The following is a 24,911-nucleotide window of genomic DNA, read 5'->3' as shown; positions in this document are numbered from 1 at the left end:
GCTAGAGAGAAGGGTTGGCACTCTCTCTCTCCAAGGGAAACCAATGTGACCAGCAGAATTGACAAATTACCTAATTGCTTTCCCTTGTAAAACCTCTAATTGGTAAAAGAAATTATAAAAGATTAGGAACTAATTAACACCTGTTTGCAGCTGGATTATTATATTCCTATAACTAATTGATTGTACGTGCCTGTTGTCAATCACTGATTTGACTTGTACCTTGGCAAATAAACTCCTCATTCCAAATGATGATTTGTGGACTTCACTTTATGATCAGAGGCTGTAAGTATAAATGCTTTTGCTGTATCAGGCTGTCTTTCACTGCATTCTATAACTTGTGACATAAATCCAGTTTGTCATAAGGCTGGTATCTTTTCCTTAGGCCTAACGTCTCCCTTAGTGGCAATTCCTTTTAGAACTTCACAACTCCTTGATTACCCCAGTACTAGTGCTATTTAGAGATGGAGTCAGATTTAAGGTCACTCCAGCCTTCTTGGGGGGGCTCGGGACCCCTCAATTCACAACAGTTTCAAACAAGGTTTTGTGCTTTGGACATTTTATTTTTGGTCCATTTTCAAATAAAAAATGTAGAAGTGCAAAATGTGCAGATTCATACCATTGGGATGTAGGAGGAGCCAGCATTTTTAGTAAACTAGTCCCCCAGACATCCAAGAAGAGCAATGGGGAACCCTAGAGGGCACTTCTGTGCACTTCATGAAAATGCTCCCAGGTGCACATCTCACCTTTGCTCCCTTATCTTGTCCCTTGAGCCCTTAAAAACCCACCTAAAACACACTGCCCCCCACTGTACAACTCTACAATAGCCCTAATGGGTGAAGGGGTCACCTATATGTGGGTACAGAAGGGTTTTGGTGACTTTAGGAGGCGTCACTATTTCGACCATAAGTGTGACAGGTAGAGGGAGATAGGGACCTGGGTCCTCCAATGTGTACTAAACCAACCACTACACTATTCCAGGGACTTGCATGCTGCTCTAATAGACTTGACTAACATCTGAGGCTGTCAAAGAGGCTGGAAAGTAATGTTTTTATTCACATTTTTGGGGGGAAGGGGTCAGTGACCACTGTGGGGGGTACTGGGGGTTACCCCTGATTCCCTTCAGTGGTCATCTAGTGATTTAGGGCACGTTTTGGTGCCTTATTCATTCTGAAAACAGATCGAGACCAAAACGTCTTGTCTTTAGTCCTGGACGCTTTTGTTTTGTTCCATTATGGGTGTAAAACGTCCAAGTGTTAGAAACCACCTAATCTCACCTTCAAAACGCTCCCAACATGCCCTTATGATTTGGACACACAGCAGATGAATTGCATAGATAAATGACTACAAAACAAGGTTTGAAAATTCCAAATTGGACATCTGGAGAAGAAAAACATCCAAATGGTGCTTTATGACACTTCTTGGACGTTTTTCTCTTTCAAAAATAAGCCCACTGTAACCTATGTAACTTTGTAAGTCTATGTTCTTTGAAAATGAGACTCTTAGAGGCATATTTTCAAAGCACTTTGGGAGACTAAGTTCCATATGTTTCTATGGAACTTTGGGAGGCTAAGTGCTTTGAAAATAAGCCTCTTAGTGTGCTGTCTAGTAACAGGTAAAGTTGCTGTTGTTTGAGGTCTAGGAGTCATGTCTTTTATAGGGGGAAAGGGGACAGGATATGATATCTTGCTTTTGTTTGGTTGCAAGTGGTTTGTATATTATATGCAGTTTCTTATTTTATACCTGGGGAAATGCTGCTACTACTACTACTACTTATGATTTCTATAGTGCTATTAGACGTACGCAGTGCTGTACACTTGAACATGAAGAGACAGTCCCTGCTCAACAGAGCTTACAATCTAATTAGGACAGACAAACAGGACAAACAAGAGATAAGGGTTCTGAACAAGTGAACAAGAGTTAGGAGTTAAAAGCAGCATCAAAAAGATGGGCTTTTAGCTTAGATTTGAAGAAGGCCAGAGATGGAGCTTGATGTACCGGCTCAGGAAGTCTATTCCAGGCATAAGGTGCAGCAAGATAAAAGGAACGTAGTCTGGAGTTAGCAGTGGAGGAGAAGGGTGTAGATAAGAGAGATTTACCCAGTGTTCCCGGGGAGGGATGTAGGGAGAGATGAGAGTGGAGAGGTACTGAGGAGCTGCAGAGTGAATGCACTTACAGGTCAATAAGAGGAGTTTGAACTGTATGCGGAAACGAATAGGAAGCCAGTGAAGTGACTTGAGGAGAGGGCTAATATGAGCATAACGACACTGGCGGAATATTAGTCGTGCAGCAGAATTTTGAACAGATTGAAGAGGAGAGAGATGGCTAAGTGGGAGGCTCTGAATGCCTTTTTGCAGTGATTTGTGTTATGTTGCAATATGTCTGTCAGTGGAAAGAAAATTTAACACCAAAATTTGAACATTTTTTAAATTATTATTATTTTATCAATTTTTATCGTTACATTTATGTCAAATACATAAATTTAGAATTAAAGAAATCTACAATATTTATAGAAATAATTCAAACAGGTACAATAAAGATTTTTGTTACTCCACATTAATTAATCCAAGATCTAGGTACTTAAATTTACAAATCATAAAGATACTATAAAGAGATTAAATCTCAAAACAAGGAAGGGCAAGAATTCAAGTCGGCGCAGCCGATTTAGCGTTATTGACCAAAGCTAACATCATCTTACTCTTTACTAACAATAAATTCTGTAAGTTTCCTGGATCAAAAAAATATGATTAGTTGATTCTAAAGAAATATGACATTTACAAGGAAATTTAAGTATACAGGTCCCTCCTAATTGTAGGACCCTTGCTTTTAGTAATAGGAAGTCTTTTCTTTTTTTTTTGTGTCTCTTGAGAGAGATCAGGAAAAACTTGGATTTTTGAACCCAGGAAAGGTGTGGTAATATGACGAAAAAAGAGTCTAAATATATTATTACGGTCCAGTTCTAGAGCAAATGACACCAGCAATGTTGTCCTTTCTGTAATAACTTCCATTGAACTTTCCAAAAACTGTGTTAGGTTTAAATCAGACAAGGAGCTTGCAAATTTCCAGTACCAGCTCCAGAAATGTAAAGCACTCTAGTCAATGGGGGAAAAGCTTCCGGGGGAATAACCAGAACTTCAATAAAGTATTTTTTCAACATTTCTTTGGCTAGAATAAGCGGAGACTTAGGAAAATTCAAAAACCGAAGATTATTCCTCCTCAACTGATTCTCCATATAATCAATTTTCTTCCTTTGGAAGTTATTATCTTTAATAACTGCTAACAGAAGATTTAGTGGATTTTACCTCAGTTTCTAAGGAGTCCATCTTGGTTGTCTGCTCAGTAACCTTACCCGATAGATCAGTTTGAGCTTGAAACAGTTACCCCAAGCCTTGGATCGCCTCCCAAACGGAATCCATTATGACAACCGTGGGTCTCACAATTTCCCCGATGCTCATGGAGGGTTCGCCCCAACATCGCACAGGCAAAGAAGCTTGCAGCGTCAGACCTGTTTGCGGAGTTGTTTCAAGCGGGGACGAAGTAGCTATGGGGTCTCCACTATTAGCCACAGGGGATCCACTTCCAGGAGTTCCCATCGGTTGTCTCACCATAGCTAACAACTCTCCTCCGGGTCTTGAGTGTGTTGCCATCGGAGGGGGACTAAGAGTCACACCCTCAACGCTGAGATCCGAAGTCTCCATCGGACCCCTCAAAGCGCCAGCCTGAATCCTCTGTGGCAGCAAACCCGACTCCTTCAGCGTCGTCTGTCGAGTGGAAGGGGGGTTTACCTGACCTGTGAAGAGAGGTACGCTGGGTTTGCCCTTTCTCTTCCCCATAGCAAAATAGGGAAGGTTCTCACTCGAGGTTCTCCGATAGCGAGTCAGAAGCTGCTGCTCACACGTCCTTCCCAAACGCCATCTTGGATGCTGCTGCCTGAACATTTTTTTAATATGCTGCGTTATATGGAGAAACATCCGAGTTCAGGGGTTTTCAAGCCTGTCCTGGGGACCTTTAGTCATTCAAGTTTTTAGGATATCCACAATAAATATTTATGGCATAGATTTCAATGCATAAAAATTTCTCTAAAACATATTCATTATGGATATCCTGAAAACTTGACTGGCTAGGGCTCCCCCACGACAGGTTTAGGACCTCTGTTCTAGCTCCACTGTTGAGAAATGTGGTGCTGCAGAACTGGATTTGTGGGTTTTATATTAAGATTCAGTCCAATAACATAGTAGATAACAGAACATAGTAGACTGCACAGAATACTTCACTTCCATATAGAATTCATTGAATCATACTATCAACTATAATGTTAATTGTACCAGGTGATTGATATCACAGAACATAGTAACGTAGTAGATTGTACAGAATACATACCTCACCTTCATACAGAATTCATTGAATCATACTATCAACTATAATGTTAATTGTACCAGGTGACTGATATCAGTTTGAGGCTTTCTTCATATATCGAAGGCCCTTGGGATTTTTTTTCCATGTAATGTCTCTAATGGCCAATTTAAAGGTGGGGAGGAGCTGTGATGTGGTGGTGGGTAAGATGATGAACATGTCACATTCTCTTGCCCCCTTCCATACCTGACTTGCCCTCACCACCCTTGTCACTGCCACTATTTCTGTCTAGAGATGCCACTGCTGCCAAGGTGGTCCTAAGGGAGACTACAATAGCTTACGTGGCACATAAGCAACAGCAAATCAATTTAAAAAAATCTTCTTAAACTGGGCAAATAACGTAAAGTAACATTAGTGGCCTAGGCTAAAGAGAACACTCAGGACAGAAGATAAGCTTTTCTTACTATATGCACTTCATTCAATACAGTAATCCATAAGAAAACTGTGGATGAAAAAGAACTGAAGAGCTCTGCATGACACCGTTAACACAGGAATAACATGAAGTTTTTGACAACTTTACAAAAAAGATCAGGCTGAGGACAAGGAGAATACTGAGTCCATATGTCCATATGTGTAAGACTCAATAACCTTCTTCTGAGAAAAACAAGTGTCATAACTAGCACAATCTGCATCACAATTTGTTTTCTTAGACAAACCTCAAGAATTATTAGCAAATACAAATCATACATACCACACTTCCACTCTCATTTCCTTCTCCCCTATCCAGTTTGCTGCTATTGCTCCTTCCTATCCTGCCCCTCTCTACCCAACTCTTTCCCAATGTAGGCCACCAAAATTAACCCTCCACTCTTTCACTAAATGGCTTCTGCCACAACCATAATGTCCTTCCCTGGGTTGCACCATCAATTCACTATTCATACTTTTCTCATCACTTCATTATTCTTACTCTTCTCATCTCCTTCAAATCTACTATCTTTCCTCCTCTGCCTTCCTTCCTTGGACAGAAACTGTCAATCCTACTCTTCCTCCCCACCACCCAATACCATCATTTGTCCTCTCCCCTCATTCCACTACTATCATGCCTTGCTAGTCTAACCCTATAAAACCATCACTTCCATCACTTCTCCTTTCCCATTCCACCAACCCATCCCTACTCCCAAGTCATCAACATGCCTCACCTCTCTAGGACAGCACCACCATTGTTCCTTGGATACCCTACCCAGGCATCACCACCTCTCCTCAACCTTGTTCTACCCATTCCTCCTGCCACTGTGGCTATTACCCTTCCTCCTCCTCTCAGGCCACCACCATTAACTACACTACAAATTGAATGGCAAACAGGTTTTCATGTTTGTTCAAACTAAATATAAAAACAATTAAAACATCTTTGGGCAAATCTAGATATTTTTTTTTACTTCCTGCATATAATATATGTAAACCACTTTGGTTCTACCACAGAAAGGCAGTATATCAAAGCCAAGACCCTTGACCTTTTACTGTTCCAAACCGATTTACCATTAACAATGATGAAACTTTTTGGGTGTGTTAATATGACAATATGTAACAGATATGAAGAATGGTGTGGTTTTCCTTTTTTGTACCTATAATTTTAATCTTTGAAAATAAGAGTATTTAAAAAAAAAAAAAAAAAACAATGATGAAACTTATGGCTTATTGGCAAGTCCCATTACAATTGCAAATTATAATATAGATGCTCCTTTTGTTTTATTACTTATACAAGATTTAATATAGGATAAAAATTACTAATTTCCACTATAACACACTAGCAGGCTTATTTTCAAAAGAGAAGGGCGCCCATCTTTCGACACAAATCGGGAGATGGGCGTCCTTCTCTCAGGGTCGCCCAAATCGGCATAATCGAAAGCTGATTTTGGGCATCCCCAACTGCTTCCCGTCGCGGGGACGACCAAAGTTCCCGGGGGCGTGTTGGAGGCGTAGCGAAGGCGGGAGTGGGGCATGCCTAACAGATGGGCGTCCTCAAGTGATAATGGAAAAAAAGGGCATCCCTGACGAGCACTTGCCGACATTACTTGATCCATTTTTACTTACGACCAAGCCTCAAAAAGGTGCCCGAACTGACCATATGACCACTGGAGGGAATCGGGGATGACCTCCCCTGACTCTCCCAGTGGTGACTAACCTCCTCCCACCATGAAAAAAAACAACTTTAAAAACTTTTCTTGCCAGCCTCAAATATCATACTCAGGTCCATCGCAGCAGTATGCAGGTCCCTGGGGGGGGGGGGAGGTGTGTGTGTGTCAGCAGGGACATAGCGAAGGCATAGACGTCTTTCTTTCAAACATTTTGGACGTCCTGAACTGCTCCCCCCCCCCCCCCCCAGGGACGGCCAAATTTCAAGGGAGTGGAGTGGAGGAGTGGCCTAGTGGTTAGAGCACTGGTCTTGAAATTCAGAGGTGGCCGGTTCAAATCCCAAATAAATAAAGGGGGTGTTGGAGGCATAGCAAAGGCATGGACGTCCTTCTCACAGAAACATCCACATTTTGGACGTCCTCAACTGCTGTCGCAGGGACGGAGGCATAGCAAAGGACGTCCTTCACCCATACTCTAAAAAAAATAAAATAAAAGACGTCCCTGACGAGTACTTGGACGTTTTCACCTGGACTTGTATTTGCTTGGCTGCTCTGCACTGGCTTCCCCTTCTTAGGAAGGAAATCGTGTGCAAATGAGCTAACAGTGAGCAGCTTATTTGCATGCGATTTCCTTCATGCATGCCCGTTCCTTTTCGAATCACTAAGGGATTGGTAAGGGAAGGGCTTTTTCCGTTCAGTTAGGGCATCAGTTAGTCCAATGCAGTGCCCCCTAGGGTGCCCGGTTGCTGTCCTGGCATGTCAGGGGCACAGTGCACTACGAATGCTAGCTCCTCCCATGACCAAATGAGTTGGATTTGGTTGTTTTTGAGATGGGCATCCTCGGTTTCCATTATCGCTGAAAACAGGGGACAACCACCTCTAAGGTCGACCATCTCAATATTTATGTCAACCATCTCTAAGGTCGACCTAAATGTTCAGATTTGGCCGTCCCCGACCGTATTATCGAAACGAAAGATGGACGCCCATCTTGTTTCGATAATACGGGTTTCCCTTCCCCTTCACGGGGACGACCTGCGAGGACGCCCTTAGGAAAACCTGGGTGTCCTGTACAATTATGCCCCGCCACGGGTCTCATTTTTAAAGCACTTAGACTTAAAGTTCCATAGGTTACTATCCTGCTTATAATCGAAATAGAAAAACGCCTATATTGTGACCCAAATCGGGAGATAGACGTTTATCTCACAAAAACGAATAAAGCGGTATAATCGAAAGCCGAATTTGGACTTTTTCAACTGCACTCCGTTGCGGATGCGGACAAAGTTGATGGGGGCGTGTCGAAGGCGTGGTGAAGGCGGAACTGGGGCGTGGTTATCGGCCGATCAGAGATGAGCGCCTTTCGCCGATAATGGAAAAAAAATATGCGAGAATTTAGGGCACTTTTCCTGGACCCTGTTTTTCCACGAATAAGGCCCCAAAAAGTGCCCTAAATAACCAGATGACCACTGGAGGGAATCGGGGATGACCTCCCCTGACTCCCCCAGTGGTCACAAACCCCCTCCCACCACAAAATATGCCGGAGGTAGGGTATTATTATGGATTAAGAACTGGTTGAAAGATAGGAAGCAGAGAGTAGGATTGCGTGGCCAGTATTCTCAGTGGAGGAGGGTAGTTAGTGGGGTCCCGCAGGGGTCTGTGCTGGGTCCGTTGCTTTTTAATGTATTTATAAATGACCTAGAGATGGGAATAACTAGTGAGGTAATTAAATTCGCCGATGACACAAAATTATTCAGGGTCGTCAAGTCGCAGGAGGAATGTGAACGATTACAGGAGGACCTTGCGAGACTGGGAGAATGGGCGTGCAAGTGGCAGATGAAGTTCAATGTTGACAAGTGCAAAGTGATGCATGTGGGTAAGAGGAACCCGAATTATAGCTACGTCTTGCAAGGTTCCGCGTTAGGAGTTACGGATCAAGAAAGGGATCTGGGTGTCGTCGTCGATGATACGCTGAAACCTTCTGCTCAGTGTGCTGCTGCGGCTAGGAAAGCGAATAGAATGTTGGGTGTTATTAGGAAGGGTATGGAGTCCAGGTGTGCGGATGTTATAATGCCGTTGTATCGCTCCATGGTGCGACCGCACCTGGAGTATTGTGTTCAGTACTGGTCTCCGTATCTCAAAAAAGATATAATAGAATTGGAAAAGGTACAGCGAAGGGCGACGAAAATGATAGTGGGGATGGGACGACTTTCCTATGAAGAGAGGCTGAGAAGGCTAGGGCTTTTCAGCTTGGAGAAGAGACGGCTGAGGGGAGATATGATAGAAGTGTATAAAATAATGAGTGGAATGGATCGGGTGGATGTGAAGCGACTGTTCACGCTATCCAAAAATACTAGGACTAGAGGGCATGAGTTGAAGCTACAGTGTGGTAAATTTAAAACGAATCGGAGAAAATTTTTCTTCACCCAACGTGTAATTAGACTCTGGAATTCGTTGCCGGAGAACGTGGTACGGGCGGTTAGCTTGACGGAGTTTAAAAAGGGGTTAGATAGATTCCTAAAGGACAAGTCCATAGACCGCTATTAAATGGACTTGGAAAAATTCCGCATTTTTAGGTATAACTTGTCTGGAATGTTTTTACGTTTGGGGAGCGTGCCAGGTGCCCTTGACCTGGATTGGCCACTGTCGGTGACAGGATGCTGGGCTAGATGGACCTTTGGTCTTTCCCAGTATGGCACTACTTATGTACTTATGTACCCTCAAATGTCATACCCACCTCCCTGGCAGCAGTATGCAGGTCACTGGAGCAGTTATTAGGGGGTGCAGTGGACTTCAGGCAGGTGGACCCAGGCCCATCCCCCCCCCCCCCCCCCACCTGTTACACTTGTGCTGGTAAATGGGAGCCCTCCAAACCGCCCCCCAAACCCACTGTACCCACATATAGGTGCCCCCCTTCACCCCTTAGGGCTATAGTAATGGTGTAGACTTGTGGGCAGTGGGTTTTGAGGGGGATTTGGGGGGCTCAACACCCAAGGGAAGCGTGCTATGCACCTGGGAGCTGTTTTATCTTGTTTTTTTTTTTTTGTAAAAGTGCCCCCCTAGGGTACCCGGTTGGTGTCCTGGCATGTGAGGGGGACCAGTGCACTACGAATCCTGGCCCCTCCCACGAATAAATGTCTTGGAGTTATTCGTTTTTGAGCTGGGCGCTTTCGGTTTTCATTATCGCTGAAAAACAAAAACGCCCAACTCAAAAAAAGATAAACGTTCTTTTTTTTTGAAAATATGCTTCGGTCTGCCCCTTCACGGACCTGTTCTCGGAGATAAACTTTGTAAGTAAGTGCTTTGAAAATACGCCTCTATATAATATTCATATGGATCCCAGAGAAAATACAGAAGCAATATAGCAAACATAGCATGAAAGTGCAGGTGGTTTCAAAACATGGTCACACTGTAATTTTGAAATCTGTATATACAAAATGGTAAAACATAAATAGCTAAGACATACATCCAAGGAGCAAGAGTTATTCTGATAATGGATTCTTACCTCTTTTACTGTGGGTTGTAGTATTAAAGACTCAGGGCTCATACGAGGAATATCTATGAGTATCTGATGACAAAGAAATAAAGAACTAAGTATTTCAAAGAAAAAGCTACACAAAGTATAAATGTAGGCTACTGTTAGTATTAGCATTATAATATTTTATACATAAAGAATAAAGGAGCAAGTTAAAAAATATTTCCTGAAGAGTTCAGAAAAAAAAAGGGAATAAATTTATGAGGAACCACCTAGATTTAGGACATAAAAAAATTACTTCCACAAAACAAGAGCTTCCTGTTTTCTGCATCATGCAGCTCACAGAGAACTGCGAGGGTAGAGAATAGAAAGTTCCTGTTCCACAGTGGCAGATGCGAGCTAGTAATTGTTAAAGATATTAATTTACATGGGCGGAATAACAAAAAGTTGTACAAAAGGCAGCTCATATCATTTATACGAATAAAAACTTGATCATTTTTTTCTTTTTTTGCAGGTAATGTGTTAATGTTCCTATTAGTGCATGGCACCTGCAAAAAACAAACAAACCAAAAAAACAAACAAAAAAAGCCATGCAAGAGCACTTACCCCATACTATTTAGGAGGAGACAAGTGATCCTGCATTAACCCAGAATTACCCAGTTAGTGCACAGTAATCCTAAAGCACCAACTAGATAACATGGGACTACCCACTCTCCACCCTTGACACCCCCCTCAAAAAATAATTTTAAAAATAGTCAATGCGTACTTAGCAGGCAATAACAGGGAAATTACTGCAAAATGCTTTCATGCACTAACCGCACATTAAGGATTAAAGCCCTATGGTAAAAGAGCCCTTAAGTGTTTAGTATTATATTCCATTTCTTGATTTAAACTAACTTACAAGTAAAATACCAAATTCAGACACTATTTAAACTAAAATTGTCCATGCAATATACAATAAGATCCAGTCAATCCAAAGAGAAGATAACAAAATTAAGCCCTTGGTAACAGGGCAAACAAGTAGAGGACAAATGGCACATTTTCAAAAGTTTAGAACGCTAATGATTAGAATGCACTAAACGCTAGAGACACCTCAGGAGTCAAATAAATTTATCTCAATCACAAAGGATGACTGTGAGTATGAAATCTTAAAAAGTCCAATATTGTCTTCTGTGACAAACTTTGATATGGCACTGTGTTTGTCAGCAATTTAGATTTGGCACTTATAATTGCACCAAGCCTTGCACTTTTTAGATTTCACACTCTCAGTCATCATCTGTGACTGAGATAAATTTGACTCATGAGGCCGGCGTTTGCCGCGTTGAAACGTAGATCTGTGTCGAGTCTTTTTTAATAAATCAGCTGTTCTGGGATTACATTGGTCTACCCTCTTTCTTTATTTTTTTGTTTTGTTTGTTTCATAATTCACTATATGAACATAATATAAGAACATAAGAATAGCCATACAGGGTCAGACCAATGGCCATCTAGACTAGTATCCTGCTTCCAACAATGGCCAATCCAGGTCACAAATACCTGGCAGAAACCCCAATTAGTAGCAACATTCCATGCTACCAATCCCAGGGCAAGAGGTGGCTTCCCTATCTGTCACAATAACAGATTATGGACTTTTCCTCTAGGAACTTGTCCAAACCTTTTTTTAAACCCAGATAAAACAACTGCTGTTATCATATCCTCCGGCAGCGGGTTCCAGAGTTTAACTATTCTTTTAGTGAAAAAATATTTCCTCCTATTTGTTTTTAAAAAGTATTTCCCTGTAATTTCATTACGTGTTCCCTGGACTTTGTACTTTTTGAAAGAGTGAAAAATCTATTCACTTCCACTCATTCTATACCACTCAAGATTTTACAGACCTCAATCATACCCCCCCACCAGCTGTCTCTTTTCCAAGATGAAGAGCCCTAACCTCTTTAGCCTTTCCTCATATGAGAGGAGTTCCACCCCTTTATCATTTTGGTCGCTCTCTTTGAACATTTTTTTTTAATTCCGCTATATCTTTTCGGAGATATGACGACCATAAGTGAATGTAATACTCAAGGTGAGATCACACCATGGAGCAATACAGAGGCATTAGAATATTCTTGGTCTTCTTTTGCATCCCTTTCCTAATAATTCCTAGAAATCTGTTTGATTTTTTTGCCCAATGCCACACACTGGGCTGTATTAGCTGGTTCAGTCAATACTTAGCACTGTAAAATGCTTTTATAGTTGTATTAGAAAGACTCTTCTTCTCTTGATTCTATTATGTGTCTGTAACACATACATCTCATTCTCTACCACATCACTCTGCATTTGTTTCATCACCGGAGGCAGCTTACGCCTCACGGTAATATGTAAGCCACATTGAGCCTTCAAATAGCTGGGAAAATGTGGGGTACAAATGCAACAAATAAATAAATAAATATTTCATCATATTGTCTACAATGACACCTAGATCTTTTTCTTGAGTGCTGACCCCTAAGGTGGACCCTAGCATCAGGTGACTATGATTCAGATTATTCTTCCCAGTGTGTATCACTTTACATAGTAACATAGTAGATGACGGCAGAAAAAGACCTGCACGGTCCATCCAGTCTGCCCAACAAGACAAACTCATATGTGTATACCTTACCTTGATTTGTACCTGCCTTATTCAGGGAACAGACCGAACAAGTCTGCCCAGCAGTACTTCCCGCCTCCCAACCACCAGTCCTGCCTCCCATCACCGGCTATGGACAGACCGTATAAGTCTGCCCTCTGCTATCCTCGCCTCACAACCACCAACCCCTCTTTCACCCACCTGCTCCGCCACCCAATTTCGGCTAAGCTTCTGAGGATCTATTCCTTCCGCACAGGATTCCTTTATGCATATCCCACGCATGTTTGAATTCCGTTACCGTTTTCATCTCCACCACCTCCCGTGGGAGGGCATTCCAAGCATCCACCACCCTCTCTGTGAAAAAATACTTCCTGACATCTTTCCTGAGTCTGCCCCCCTTCAACCTCATTTCATGTCCTCTCGTTCTACCGCCTTCCCATCTCCGGAAAAGATTTGATTGCGGATTAATACCTTTCAAATATCTGAACGTCTGTATCATATCACCCCTGTTCCTCCTTTCCTCCAGGGTATACATGTTCAGGTCAGCAAATCTCTCTTCATTCGTCTTGGAATGCAAATCCCGTACCATTCTCGTAGCTTTTCTTTGCACCGCTTCCATTTTTTTAACATCCTTCGCAAGATACGGCCTCCAAAACTGAACATAATACTCCAGGTGGGGCCTCACCAACGACTTATACAGTCTTATACGACTTATACGACTTGTCCACATTAAATTTCATCTGCCATTAGGCTGCCCAGTCTCCTAAGGTCTTCATGCAATTTTTCACATTCCACGTGTGTTTTGACAACTTTTGTGTCATCTGCAAATTATCACCTCACTCATTAATCTATTTTCCACATCATTTATAAATATTTTAAATAGCACCGGTCCTAGTAAATATCCCTGTGGCACTCCACTATTCACAATCCTCCACTGAGAAAAATGCCCATTTAACCCTACACTCTGCTTTCTGTCCAATAAGCAATTTCTAATCCACAGGACACTACCTCCTATCCAATGACTTTTTTAATTTTCTCAGGAGACTCTCGTGAAGAAATTTTCAAAAGATTTCTGAAAATCTAAATACACTACATCAACCGGCTCACCTTTGTCCATGTTTATTCACACCTTCAAAGAAATGAAGCAAATTGGTGAGGCAAGACTTCCCTTGGCTGAATCCATGCTGACTCTGTTCCATTAAACCGTGTTCATCTATGTGTTCCATGATTTTATTCTTTATAATAGTTTCCACTATTTTCCCCGGCACTGAAGTCAGGCTTACCAGTCTGTAATTTCCCAGATCATCCCTGGAACCCTTTTTAAAAATTGGCATTACATTGGTCACCCTCCAATCTTCAGGTACTACAGATGATTTTGATGACAGGTTACAGATCACTAACAACAGATCAACAATTTCATGTCTGAGTTCTTTTTGTGAGAGTTAAATAGCTATTTGTTTTCAGTTTTCACTAATCATTCTTCACGAAGATTGTACCTTCTTTAATACAGAAATACGTCAATCTTTATCCGCTATGAGCCTTCAATTATAATTTGATTTTTTTTATAAAAATAGTAATTTAATGAAGTCTACTACCTGTCGGTAAGTGCTCTGATTAGCATCGTCATTTCTGGAGTCATAATATTGTTCGATAAATGCAAAGTATTCTTTCTGTTTTCTCTGTAGTGTGCCTTCCCTTCGTTCTACATTTGCTGGAAGATAACCCTGGAAAAGCAAAGAAAAATCTATATGAATGAAGGAAAGAGCCCAATATATTATGCATGTATATACTGGTCATAAAGAAAGGTATACAAACTACAGCAGTTTGTTGAATAGTATGAAACCACTTCAGAAGAATGCATTTGAAAATGTTTGACTTTTAGGGGAGTAGTTTTAAAAAGGATGCCTATGTCAAAGTTCAAAAAGATGCCTAATAAGGTAACAAGAGTGCTTATTTGCAATTTTAAAATAGGTACCCAGTACTATTCCTAGTATAAATGCTCACTTATTTAGAATACCCAGTGCACCTGAATGCAACTTATCTTGAGCTACTACTGAAAAGGTGTGAACAACCAAACCAATAAATAAAATATAAATGTGCGCATGTATTTGCATCTGTGCCCCTGCTGCACCCAAACTACACCTTCACAAATACCTATACATGCCACACATAAGTATATACCTTCTTATCTGCATGCATATTTATATATGCAAATTTGTCTGCATAATTTTCAAACAGCTATTTTCTAAGCTCAAAACATGCTTTACATTCAGGAAATGCTTTTAAACTACCCCCATGAGAGTAATTTCTGTGTGTAAATATTTGTGCATGCATCTTGTATACATATAAGTTTCTCTGACCTGAGCAAAAATGCTTCCAGGGCCACAGCTGGCGCAGGGTTTGAGCTTGTACAAATACTTTATAAAATAAAAACATATCTATGTAAAATATGCCTGGATGTTGAATTTCCTCAAACCTGCTCCTTTCTCCTGTGACCGGATGGGTATTCATGCTAGAGTACTGATAGAACTGAAAAATGAGCTTGCGGAGCTACTGCTAGTGATATGCAATTTATCCTTAAAATCGAGCATGGTAACGGAAGATTGGAGGGTGGCCAATGTAACGCCCATTTTTTTAAAAGGTTCCAGGGGAGATCCGGGAAATTATAGACCGGTGAGTCTGAGGTCGGTGTCGGGGAAAATGGTAGAGGTTATTATTAAAAACAAAATTACAGAGCACATCTGAGGACATAGATTACTGAGACCGAGTCAGCACGGCTTTTGTGTGGGGAAATCTTGCCTGACCAATTTACTTCAATTCTTTGAAGGAGTAAACAAACATGTGGACAAAGGGGAGCCGGTTGATATTGTGCATCTGGATTTTCAAAAGGCGTTTGACAAGGTACCTCATGAAAGGCTACAGAGGAAATTGGAGGGTCATGGGATAGGAGGAAAAGTCGTATTGTGGATTAAAAACTGGTTGAAGGATAGGAAACAGAGAGTGGGGTTAAATGGGCAGTATTCACAATGGAGAAGGGTAGTTAGTGGGGTTCCTCAGGGGTCTGTGCTAGGACCGCTGCTTTTAATATATTTATAAATGATTTAGAGATGGGAGTAACTAGCGAGGTAATTAAATTTGCTGATGACATAAAGTTATTCAAAGTCGTTAACTCGCGACAGGATTGTGAAAGTTACAGAAGGACCTTACGAGACTGGGAGACTGGGCGGCTAAATGGCAGATGACGTTTAATATGAGCAAGTGCAAGGTGATGCATGTGGGAAAAAAGAACCCGAATTATAGCTACGTCATGCAAGATTCCGCGTTAGGAGTTACGGACCAAGAAGGGGATCTGGGTGTCGTCGTCGATAATACGCTGAAACCTTCTGCTCAGTGTGCTGCTGTGGCTCAGAAAGCGAATAGAATGTTGGGTATTATTAGGAAAGGTATGGAAAACAGGTGTGAGGATGTTATAATGCCGTTATATCGCTCCATGGTGCGACCGCACCTTGAGTATTGTGTTCAATTCTGGTCGCCGCATCTCAAGAAAGATATAGTGGAATTGGAAAAGGTGCAGCGAAGGGCGACTAAAATGATAGCGGGGATGGGACGACTTCCCTATGAAGAAAGACTAAGGAGGCTAGGGCTTTTCAGCTTGGAGAAGAGACGGCTGAGGGGAGACATGATAGAGGTATATAAAATAATGAGTGGAGTGGAACAGGTGGATGTGAAGCGTCTGTTTACGCTTTCCAAAAATACTAGGACTAGGGGGCATGCGATGAAACTACAGTGTAATAAATTTAAAACAAATCGGAGAAAATGTTTCTTCACCCAACGCGTAATTAAACTCTGGAATTCGTTGCCGGAGAACGTGGTGAAGGTGGTTAGCTTGGCAGAGTTTAAAAGGGGGTTAGACGGTTTCCTAAAGGACAAGTCCATAAACCGCTACTAAATGGACTTGGGAAAAATCCACAATTCCAGGAAAAACATGTATAGAATGTTTGTACGTTTGGGAAGCTTGCCAGGTGCCCTTGGCCTGGATTGGCCGCTGTCGTGGACAGGATGCTGGGCTCGATGGACCCTTGGTCTTTTCCCAGTGTGGCATTACTTATGTACATTCCACAAATATTAGGATATTTTTGAAGATCCCCAAGGAGAACTACTCAAAATAACGAAGATCTTTATTCCCCTGTCTAGAATGAGGGAAAGAACTTGGGGACTATTGGGTGAGAAGGAGATCTTTCTACCAATAGCCTGGATGTTTCAACTATTTGAGTAGGAGGATGAGAAGCTGGATAAAGACTATTTTGACACTGTACTTTAGCAATCATCAAGCAAGAGAACTGGATAAGAGGGAAAAAATAGCTTCTTGAGATGTGCTCAGAGGCTTTGTATCTGGAGAGTGTTTTTTTGGCTTGAAGTTTTGAAATATATATTGTTGAATCCTCTGTTAAGCTCTCTTTGACAACAAGTGAGTCTAGCATTTAAGAACGCTGAGTTTGGGGGTGGGGTGGTATATGGGGGTTATATTAAGAATGGGAATGTTCTCTCCCCAATTGTTAGATTTATCTTTTTAATCTTTTCTTATGTTTCCATGCTGCAGTGGTTTTTCTATTCTTGGTCTCCTTCTTCTAATTGTGGACTTAAGGGTGTAATGTAAAAGGGTCCCCCCCCCCCCCCATTTCTTTTTACTATTCTGTTTTCACTTGTAATGTAAATCTGTAAATATACCTCCTTTGCATTGTTAAGCTCATACTTGATATAAATTGAAAGGTAAATTTAAAGAAAGGAAAAAAAATACATCAGGAAATTGGTGTATGCCTCAGAGCAGTTGTAAATGTACGCATGTATGCATGCACTTCCCACGGGGTCATTTTAAAAGGGAAAGTATGCACCTTTTTTATATCAATGTAGCTTAGGCACGTATCTGCTGCACATGTTGGATGGCCAGTTAAAAAATTACTTTCTGTATACACTGTTTAAAAAACATATATTACAGTTGAGAAACATTGTTTTAAATTGGTGTTTTCCATAGACAGCAGGACTGATCAGGCAAACAAGTGGGAGACATCATCTCAGAGCACATTAAGTGTAAAGTTCTGAACATGCGCAGCAGTCTTCTCAATACTTCAGATAAGTCCAAAGCTCAAGAAGAAAATCAACTTTCAGAGTCTGGATGCCTGATAGTCCTGCTAAAAGAAAAAAAAGACCCCCCCCCCCCCCCCCACCCAATGCTTGTTCCATCAACTGGCGGGACTGAGTTAGGCATACGTGTGTGATTCCCAAACTCAGGGCTACTCATCTATCTGTAAGCTGTCCATTGTTTAGGAGCATTCTGGTCATTAAGATGATATGAAGAAAGATTGACTAGAACAGCTCCATTAAAAGGACTGAGGACTGGTCCAAACAGTAGTATGAAGTACCCAGCATATGTTGTCCAGTGAAAATAAAAAGAACCAAAGTGGCCGCTGTGTGCTGTATGTTGCTAGGACTATAGATGATCTAGATAGGGCCACAGCTCACAGTTCCTTCCATAGCTCTTTTGCAAGGAGCAAACAAATCCACTTAGGAACCCTGAAAATGTATAGTTATATTTAGCTCTTTAATAGCAGTCGGTGACATCATACAGGTGCAGACAATTATTCATCAGCAAACAATCAGATGAGCAACTAAGAAGCAAGCAAGCAAAGAATCACTGCATTCAGCTGCAGTCACAGAAAACAGGCACAAGGGCTCCTGGGGAATATAGGAACAAGAAAAATGACAGACATCAGCTTTGCTTCACAAGGCAGTGATCTGCACAAAAGATATTTCAGCAAAGTCCCCAGACAAAGTTCTAAGTCCTTATAGATGTTAATGCAGACAACCTAAAATGGAATCCTGAATAACAAGATCATACATTAGATATTCTACTCTCTGAATTCTACCCTATTTCCCTGAAAGTAAGACATCCCCTGAAAATAAGACCTTGTAGAGGTTTTCCTGAATTGGTAGATATAAGGCCTCCCCTGAAAGTAAGACCTAGCAAATTCTTGTTTGAAAGCAGGGCTGCCGAGAGCCGGACAAGGCCGCCCCCCCCCACCCGAGGTCGCCGGGCCCCCTTCCACCCACCCTCCGTCGCTCCCGGAACTAAACTTAAATGCCTCCTTTCACCTTCGCAGCAACAGGGCAGACCTCTCCTTCCTTCCGTGCCCCGCCCTTGCGGACATTACATCAGGCGAGGGCAAGACACGGAAGGAAGGAGTGGCCTACCCTGCTGCTGCTTGCTGCAAAGGTGAAAGGAGGCGTTTAAGGTTAGTTCCGGGAGCGACGGAGGGTGGGCGGGCCAACCCCGATCCAACCCCGATGTTTCCCCGAAAAATAAGACAGCCCCTGAAAATAAGACCTAGCGCATTTTGGGGGGCAAAAATTAATATAAGACAGTGTCTTATTTTTGGGGAAACACGGTAGAAGGCATGTTTCCTTTAGACAATCAGAAAAATGCAGAAATATAGAAAAAATATGTTCACTACAGGTATCCAGGCTTCGATGGGAATGTGGAGACATTCCTATCTTACTGTGCCTTGTAGCGCTTCTCATGAACTCCTATGAAAACTATGTGGGATAGAAATATGCAATAAATAAACATATGCTCTTGCAACAGTCTGAAAAATAGAAAAAATAGGTGGTTTTAAAGGAACAATATTTCATGACCAGGTAGGCCTCACTGTCTGATTTTCAAAGCATAAGTATAAGATTTTTTTGCAGTGTGCATCACTCCTCCTCTTGAAAATCAAGCTGATGGGGGTGCATTCAGCATAAGTAGGAAAAACAGTGCTTTGCTAATACAAAACCCAAGCTAACAATTCTATAACCTTACTTCTCTAATCCAAGTAAATTCTGCATGTATTATAGTGTGCAATACAATATTTTAGGCTAGAGTTTTCCAACCAATGTGTCGCGGTCGAGAGGGGATTCCGTGGGGATCTCCTCTGGCCTGCCCTTCCCTGGCTCTGCAGCTGTGTACACACTCTGCTTTCTTAGAACATAAGAATAGCCATACTGGGTCAGACCAATGGTCCATCTAGCCCAGTATCCTGTTTTCTGAACAGTGGCCGAGCCAGGTCACAAGTACCTGGCAGAAACTCAATTAGTAGCAACATTCCACGCTACCAATCTCGGGGCAAGCAGTTGCTTCCCCATGTCTATCTCAATAGCAGACTATGGACGTGGCTTTGGACATTTTATTTGCTCAAACATCAAAATCGCTAATTTCAAAACACATTTTAAAGATATTTTTCAATGCAGTTCATCTGCACTACGCCCAAATCATAAGAGAGCATGTCTGGAGCACACAGGGTGAGGAGGGGTGGGGAGAGAATTTGGATGTTCCCAAAAAGGACATTTTTCTGCCACCATGTAACAAAACAAACTGTCCAGTGCTTCAAGTTACATGTTTTGGTCTAGACCTGTTTTTATGATGACTTTTATGTATGCACTTTAAAAAAATACTATAAAGTGTTTTAAATTATTTTAAATGTGCTCAGACCATACCGTTTACACCCATTATATCCCCAAGAGGAATATGTGGTGGTGTCACAATGGAGCCATCATTGCACATATGATGTTCCACCTCCTAATATTTGTGTATGTACAGTGGGGGAAATAAGTATTTGATCCCTTGCTGATTTTGTAAGTTTGCCCACTGACAAAGACATGAGCAGCCCATAATTGAAGGGTAGGTTATTGGTAACAGTGAGAGATAGCACATCACAAATTAAATCCGGAAAATCACATTGTGGAAAGTATATGAATTTATTTGCATTCTGCAGAGGGAAATAAGTATTTGATCCCCCACCAACCAGTAAGAGAACTGGCCCCTACAGACCAGGTAGATGCTCCAAATCAACTCGTTACCTGCATGACAGACAGCTGTCGGCAATGGTCACCTGTATGAAAGACACCTGTCCACAGACTCAGTGAATCAGTCAGACTCTAACCTCTACAAAATGGCCAAGAGCAAGGAGCTGTCTAAGGATGTCAGGGACAAGATCATACACCTGCACAAGGCTGGAATGGGCTACAAAACCATCAGTAAGACGCTGGGCGAGAAGGAGACAACTGTTGGTGCCATAGTAAGAAAATGGAAGAAGTACAAAATGACTGTCAATCGACAAAGATCTGGGGCTCCACGCAAAATCTCACCTCGTGGGGTATCCTTGATCATGAGGAAGGTTAGAAATCAGCCTACAACTACAAGGGGGGAACTTGTCAATGATCTCAAGGCAGCTGGGACCACTGTCACCACGAAAACCATTGGTAACACATTACGACATAACGGATTGCAATCCTGCAGTGCCCGCAAGGTCCCCCTGCTCCGGAAGGCACATGTGATGGCCCGTCTTAAGTTTGCCAGTGAACACCTGGATGATGCCGAGAGTGATTGGGAGAAGGTGCTGTGGTCAGATGAGACAAAAATTGAGCTCTTTGGCATGAACTCAACTCGCCGTGTTTGGAGGAAGAGAAATGCTGCCTATGACCCAAAGAACACCGTCCCCACTGTCAAACATGGAGGTGGAAATGTTATGTTTTGGGGGTGTTTCTCTGCTAAGGGCACAGGACTACTTCACCGCATCAATGGGAGAATGGATGAGGCCATGTACCGTACAATTCTGAGTGACAACCTCCTTCCCTCCGCCAGGGCCTTAAAAATGGGTCGTGGCTGGGTCTTCCAGCACGACAATGACCCAAAACATACAGCCAAGGCAACAAAGGAGTGGCTCAGGAAGAAGCACATTAGGGTCATGGAGTGGCCTAGCCAGTCACCAGACCTTAATCCCATTGAAAACTTATGGAGGGAGCTGAAGCTGCGAGTTGCCAAGCGACAGCCCAGAACTCTTAATGATTTAGAGATGATCTGCAAAGAGGAGTGGACCAAAATTCCTCCTGACATGTGTGCAAACCTCATCATCAACTACAGAAGACGTCTGACCGCTGTGCTTGCCAACAAGGGTTTTGCCACCAAGTATTAGGTCTTGTTTGCCAGAGGGATTAAATACTTATTTCCCTCTGCAGAATGCAAATAAATTCATATACTTTCCACAATGTGATTTTCCGGATTTAATTTGTGATGTGCTATCTCTCACTGTTACCAATAACCTACCCTTCAATTATGGGCTGCTCATGTCTTTGTCAGTGGGCAAACTTACAAAATCAGCAAGGGATCAAATACTTATTTCCCCCACTGTACATACAGCTGAGCCCAAGTAGATCTTAATCACCGGTGTATGCGTATATTTATAATACATATGTATAGGTCATAAACTACTCACATTAAATATTGCTAGACTTGAGCACAAACCTCCACCCATAAATTATGGTGCTTTCCTTATTACCATCTAATACATGGATAATAAAACATACCATTCAACATTTGTTTGAACCTAAAGGAGGTAAATGTTAATTCATGACACCCTGATCTCACTTCCCCCACATATCTTACATAAACCAACCCACAATGCGATATACACCCATATTCACATAATTATTTCACTTCCCTTGGGGTATATTGTGCTCGTGCTTGTGCTTCATTAAAATCACATATCATTCATCCATTCCAATCTTGCCATCAAAATAACTGCTCCCTTTAACTCTGGCCGAGTTTCAAAAGTCTTCATCAGAAAGGGAAAAATACTAATCTTTTAAACCAATTTACAGGCATCATAAATCCCCCGGGTAGGATCGCCTCTGGAACCCTTCCTCACTCCAGTGGCTCTCCGTGGAGTGAGGAAGGGTTCCAGAGGCGATCCTACCCGGGGGATTTATGATGCCTGTAAATTGGTTTAAAAGATTAGTATTTTTCCCTTTCTGATGAAGACTTTTGAAACTCGGCCAGAGTTAAAGGGAGCAGTTATTTTGATGGCAAGATTGGAATGGATGAATGATATGTGATTTTAATGAAGCACAAGCACGAGCACAATATACCCCAAGGGAAGTGAAATAATTATGTGAATATGGGTGTATATCGCATTGTGGGTTGGTTTATGTAAGATATGTGGGGGAAGTGAGATCAGGGTGTCATGAATTAACATTTACCTCCTTTAGGTTCAAACAAATGTTGAATGGTATGTTTTATTATCCATGTATTAGATGGTAATAAGGAAAGCACCATAATTTATGGGTGGAGGTTTGAGCTCAAGTCTAGCAATATTTAATGTGAGTAGTTTATGACCTATACATATGTATTATAAATATACGCATACACCGGTGATTAAGATCTACTTGGGCTCAGCTGTATGTACATACACAAATATTAGGAGGTGGAACATCATATGTGCAATGATGGTTCCATTGTGACACCACCACATATTCCTCTTGGGGTTATAATGGGTGTAAACGGTATGGTCTGAGCACATTTAAAATAATTTAAAACACTTTATAGTATTTTTTTTAAAGTGCATACATAAAAATAAAAAAAGATAAATTATTTTGAACCCAAGTTTAATATAGTGAGTTTAAGGTTTAACTTGGTTTGTGGATTTGTTCTTCCTGATTTTTTGTGATTTATGATGACTTTGTCAGAAAAAGGTGCCCACTAGAGGGATTAAGGCATGACCCCCATTACTCACCCAGTGGTCACTGACCCTTTCCCAACCCCCAAAGATGAGAAAGAAATAGTATATACCAGGCTCTATGTCAGCTTCAGATGTTATGGCCAGCCTTATTAGAACTCAAAAACAAAGGGGGGGAAAGTGCATACTCCCACAGTATAAAATCAAAAAAGTACAGAGGAGTAGAACTTGGCAGTAGGGTAAATCATGCCTAGAGGCATCAGAGAAGTATTGGACACGAGCTATTAGATCTCTTACAGCATACAACTGTTCCAAATCCTAGCCCTCTTATCCTGTCAATCATTTGCCTGTAGAGCTTATACACAACTAGAATTTTGTCACCACTAAATTCTTTCAATTTATTAATCTAATATCACTCAAATACATTCACAACGTCAGACATTGGACTATAAAACATGACCACTTAGCTTCAGTCACTTCCGTGGGTACAGCACTGTAAGTTGAAAAGCTCCCGACGCCTACTGCTGGTCCAGACATTTTGGTCTGTACGACCTGCTTCAGGGGATCACAATGTGATCATCAAACCAGCACGCTTTCTATCTTACACTGCGCCTAACATGGCAGCAACTGACTCAAAGCCTATTAGAAGTGCAAGCAGGTCCCCAGAGTAACCTAGTGGTCGGTGCAGTGCACTATAGAGAAGGGGACCCAAGCCCATATCCCTCTCTAACTAGTACACTTGTGGTGGAATGTGTGAGCCCTCCAAAACCCACCAAAAACCTACTGTACCTACGTTTAGGTGACACCTGCAGGCATAAGGGCTGTTGTAGTGGTGTGCAATAGGATACAGTTGATTTCTGGTGTGAATTGGAGGGTCCCCCATACAATATAAGAGGGTAAAAGTGAGATGTGTACCTAGAACCTTTTATGTGAAGTCCACTGCAGTGCCTGCTAGGATGTCCCACTGCTCTGCTGGGATGTCTGTGTGGCCAGTCTACTAAAAATGCTGACTCCTCCTACATCCCAATGGCTTGATTTTGTGCGTTTTTCACTTGAACTGAGCACAACAACGTCTAACAAAAGGCCATTTTCAAACAAAAAGTTAAATGTTTTTCTGTTTTGAAATTAGCCATGTTCATTACTGGATTTTGGGACATTTTCCGCAAAACATCCAAAGTCAGATTTATATGTTGCATTGAAAATGCCCCTCAATGTCTCATTAGCAAAAAAAAAAAAAAAAAAAAAAAAGAGTCTTTTAACTCTAAAAATCTAATTTACTCTGAAATAAACACAGCATGTCCAGGCTGGTTCCCCCATGAAATATTTCTGAACCTTCTCGCAGAAAATTAGGTACTTTTGTTATGTGCAGAGCTCAGAATGCTAAACAGAATGTCACTAAATAAAGATCTTCAAACAAAGCCAATATAAGATGTAATACTCTGTTAACAACTAGCAAGTTAAAAATTCTCATGTCAGCTTTGCTTATTCTGTTTGGATAATCCAGTTGTGCATCCTTAATAAGTTCCTTGTAATTGTACTGGTTGGCTATATTATAAACAAAACTTAATTAAAAATATAGTCCAAAAAAATTCTCGATAAAGATACAGCTATTCAAATTAGAAACTAAGTAAATATGGACAATGTTTGAAATATACTACTTTATCTTCCAGGTTACTTGTTCCATAGTACTGAATAGAAAAAAAAAGATCTTAAACCTGTTCTCGGGGATTTGAAAATATCCACAATGAATGTATATATGCACACAATACTTTCAAATAATAGGTTAAAAAAAATACAGCTATGAAATGTTTACT

The 24,911-nt window shown here is 41.5% G+C and overlaps 1 protein-coding gene across 1 annotated transcript in view; it reads right to left on the bottom strand.

Moving 5' to 3' along the window:
• TBC1D22A (TBC1 domain family member 22A) overlaps positions 1–24,911 on the bottom strand; it is a 382,275-nt gene that overhangs the window by 258,540 nt on the left and 98,824 nt on the right. The window contains exons 6-7 of the mRNA XM_030216168.1: positions 14,146–14,274; positions 9,982–10,044 (exon numbers count right to left, since the gene is read on the bottom strand). Coding sequence (XP_030072028.1) covers positions 9,982–10,044; positions 14,146–14,274 — 192 coding nt within the window. The remainder of the gene's footprint in view (positions 1–9,981; positions 10,045–14,145; positions 14,275–24,911) is intronic.

Source organism: Microcaecilia unicolor, chromosome 10 (genome assembly GCF_901765095.1).
Source record: "Microcaecilia unicolor chromosome 10, aMicUni1.1, whole genome shotgun sequence".
Lineage (NCBI taxonomy): Eukaryota > Metazoa > Chordata > Amphibia > Gymnophiona > Siphonopidae > Microcaecilia > Microcaecilia unicolor.
The sequence above is the reverse complement of the archived record's forward strand: the minus strand, read 5'-3'. Positions and strand labels throughout refer to the sequence as shown.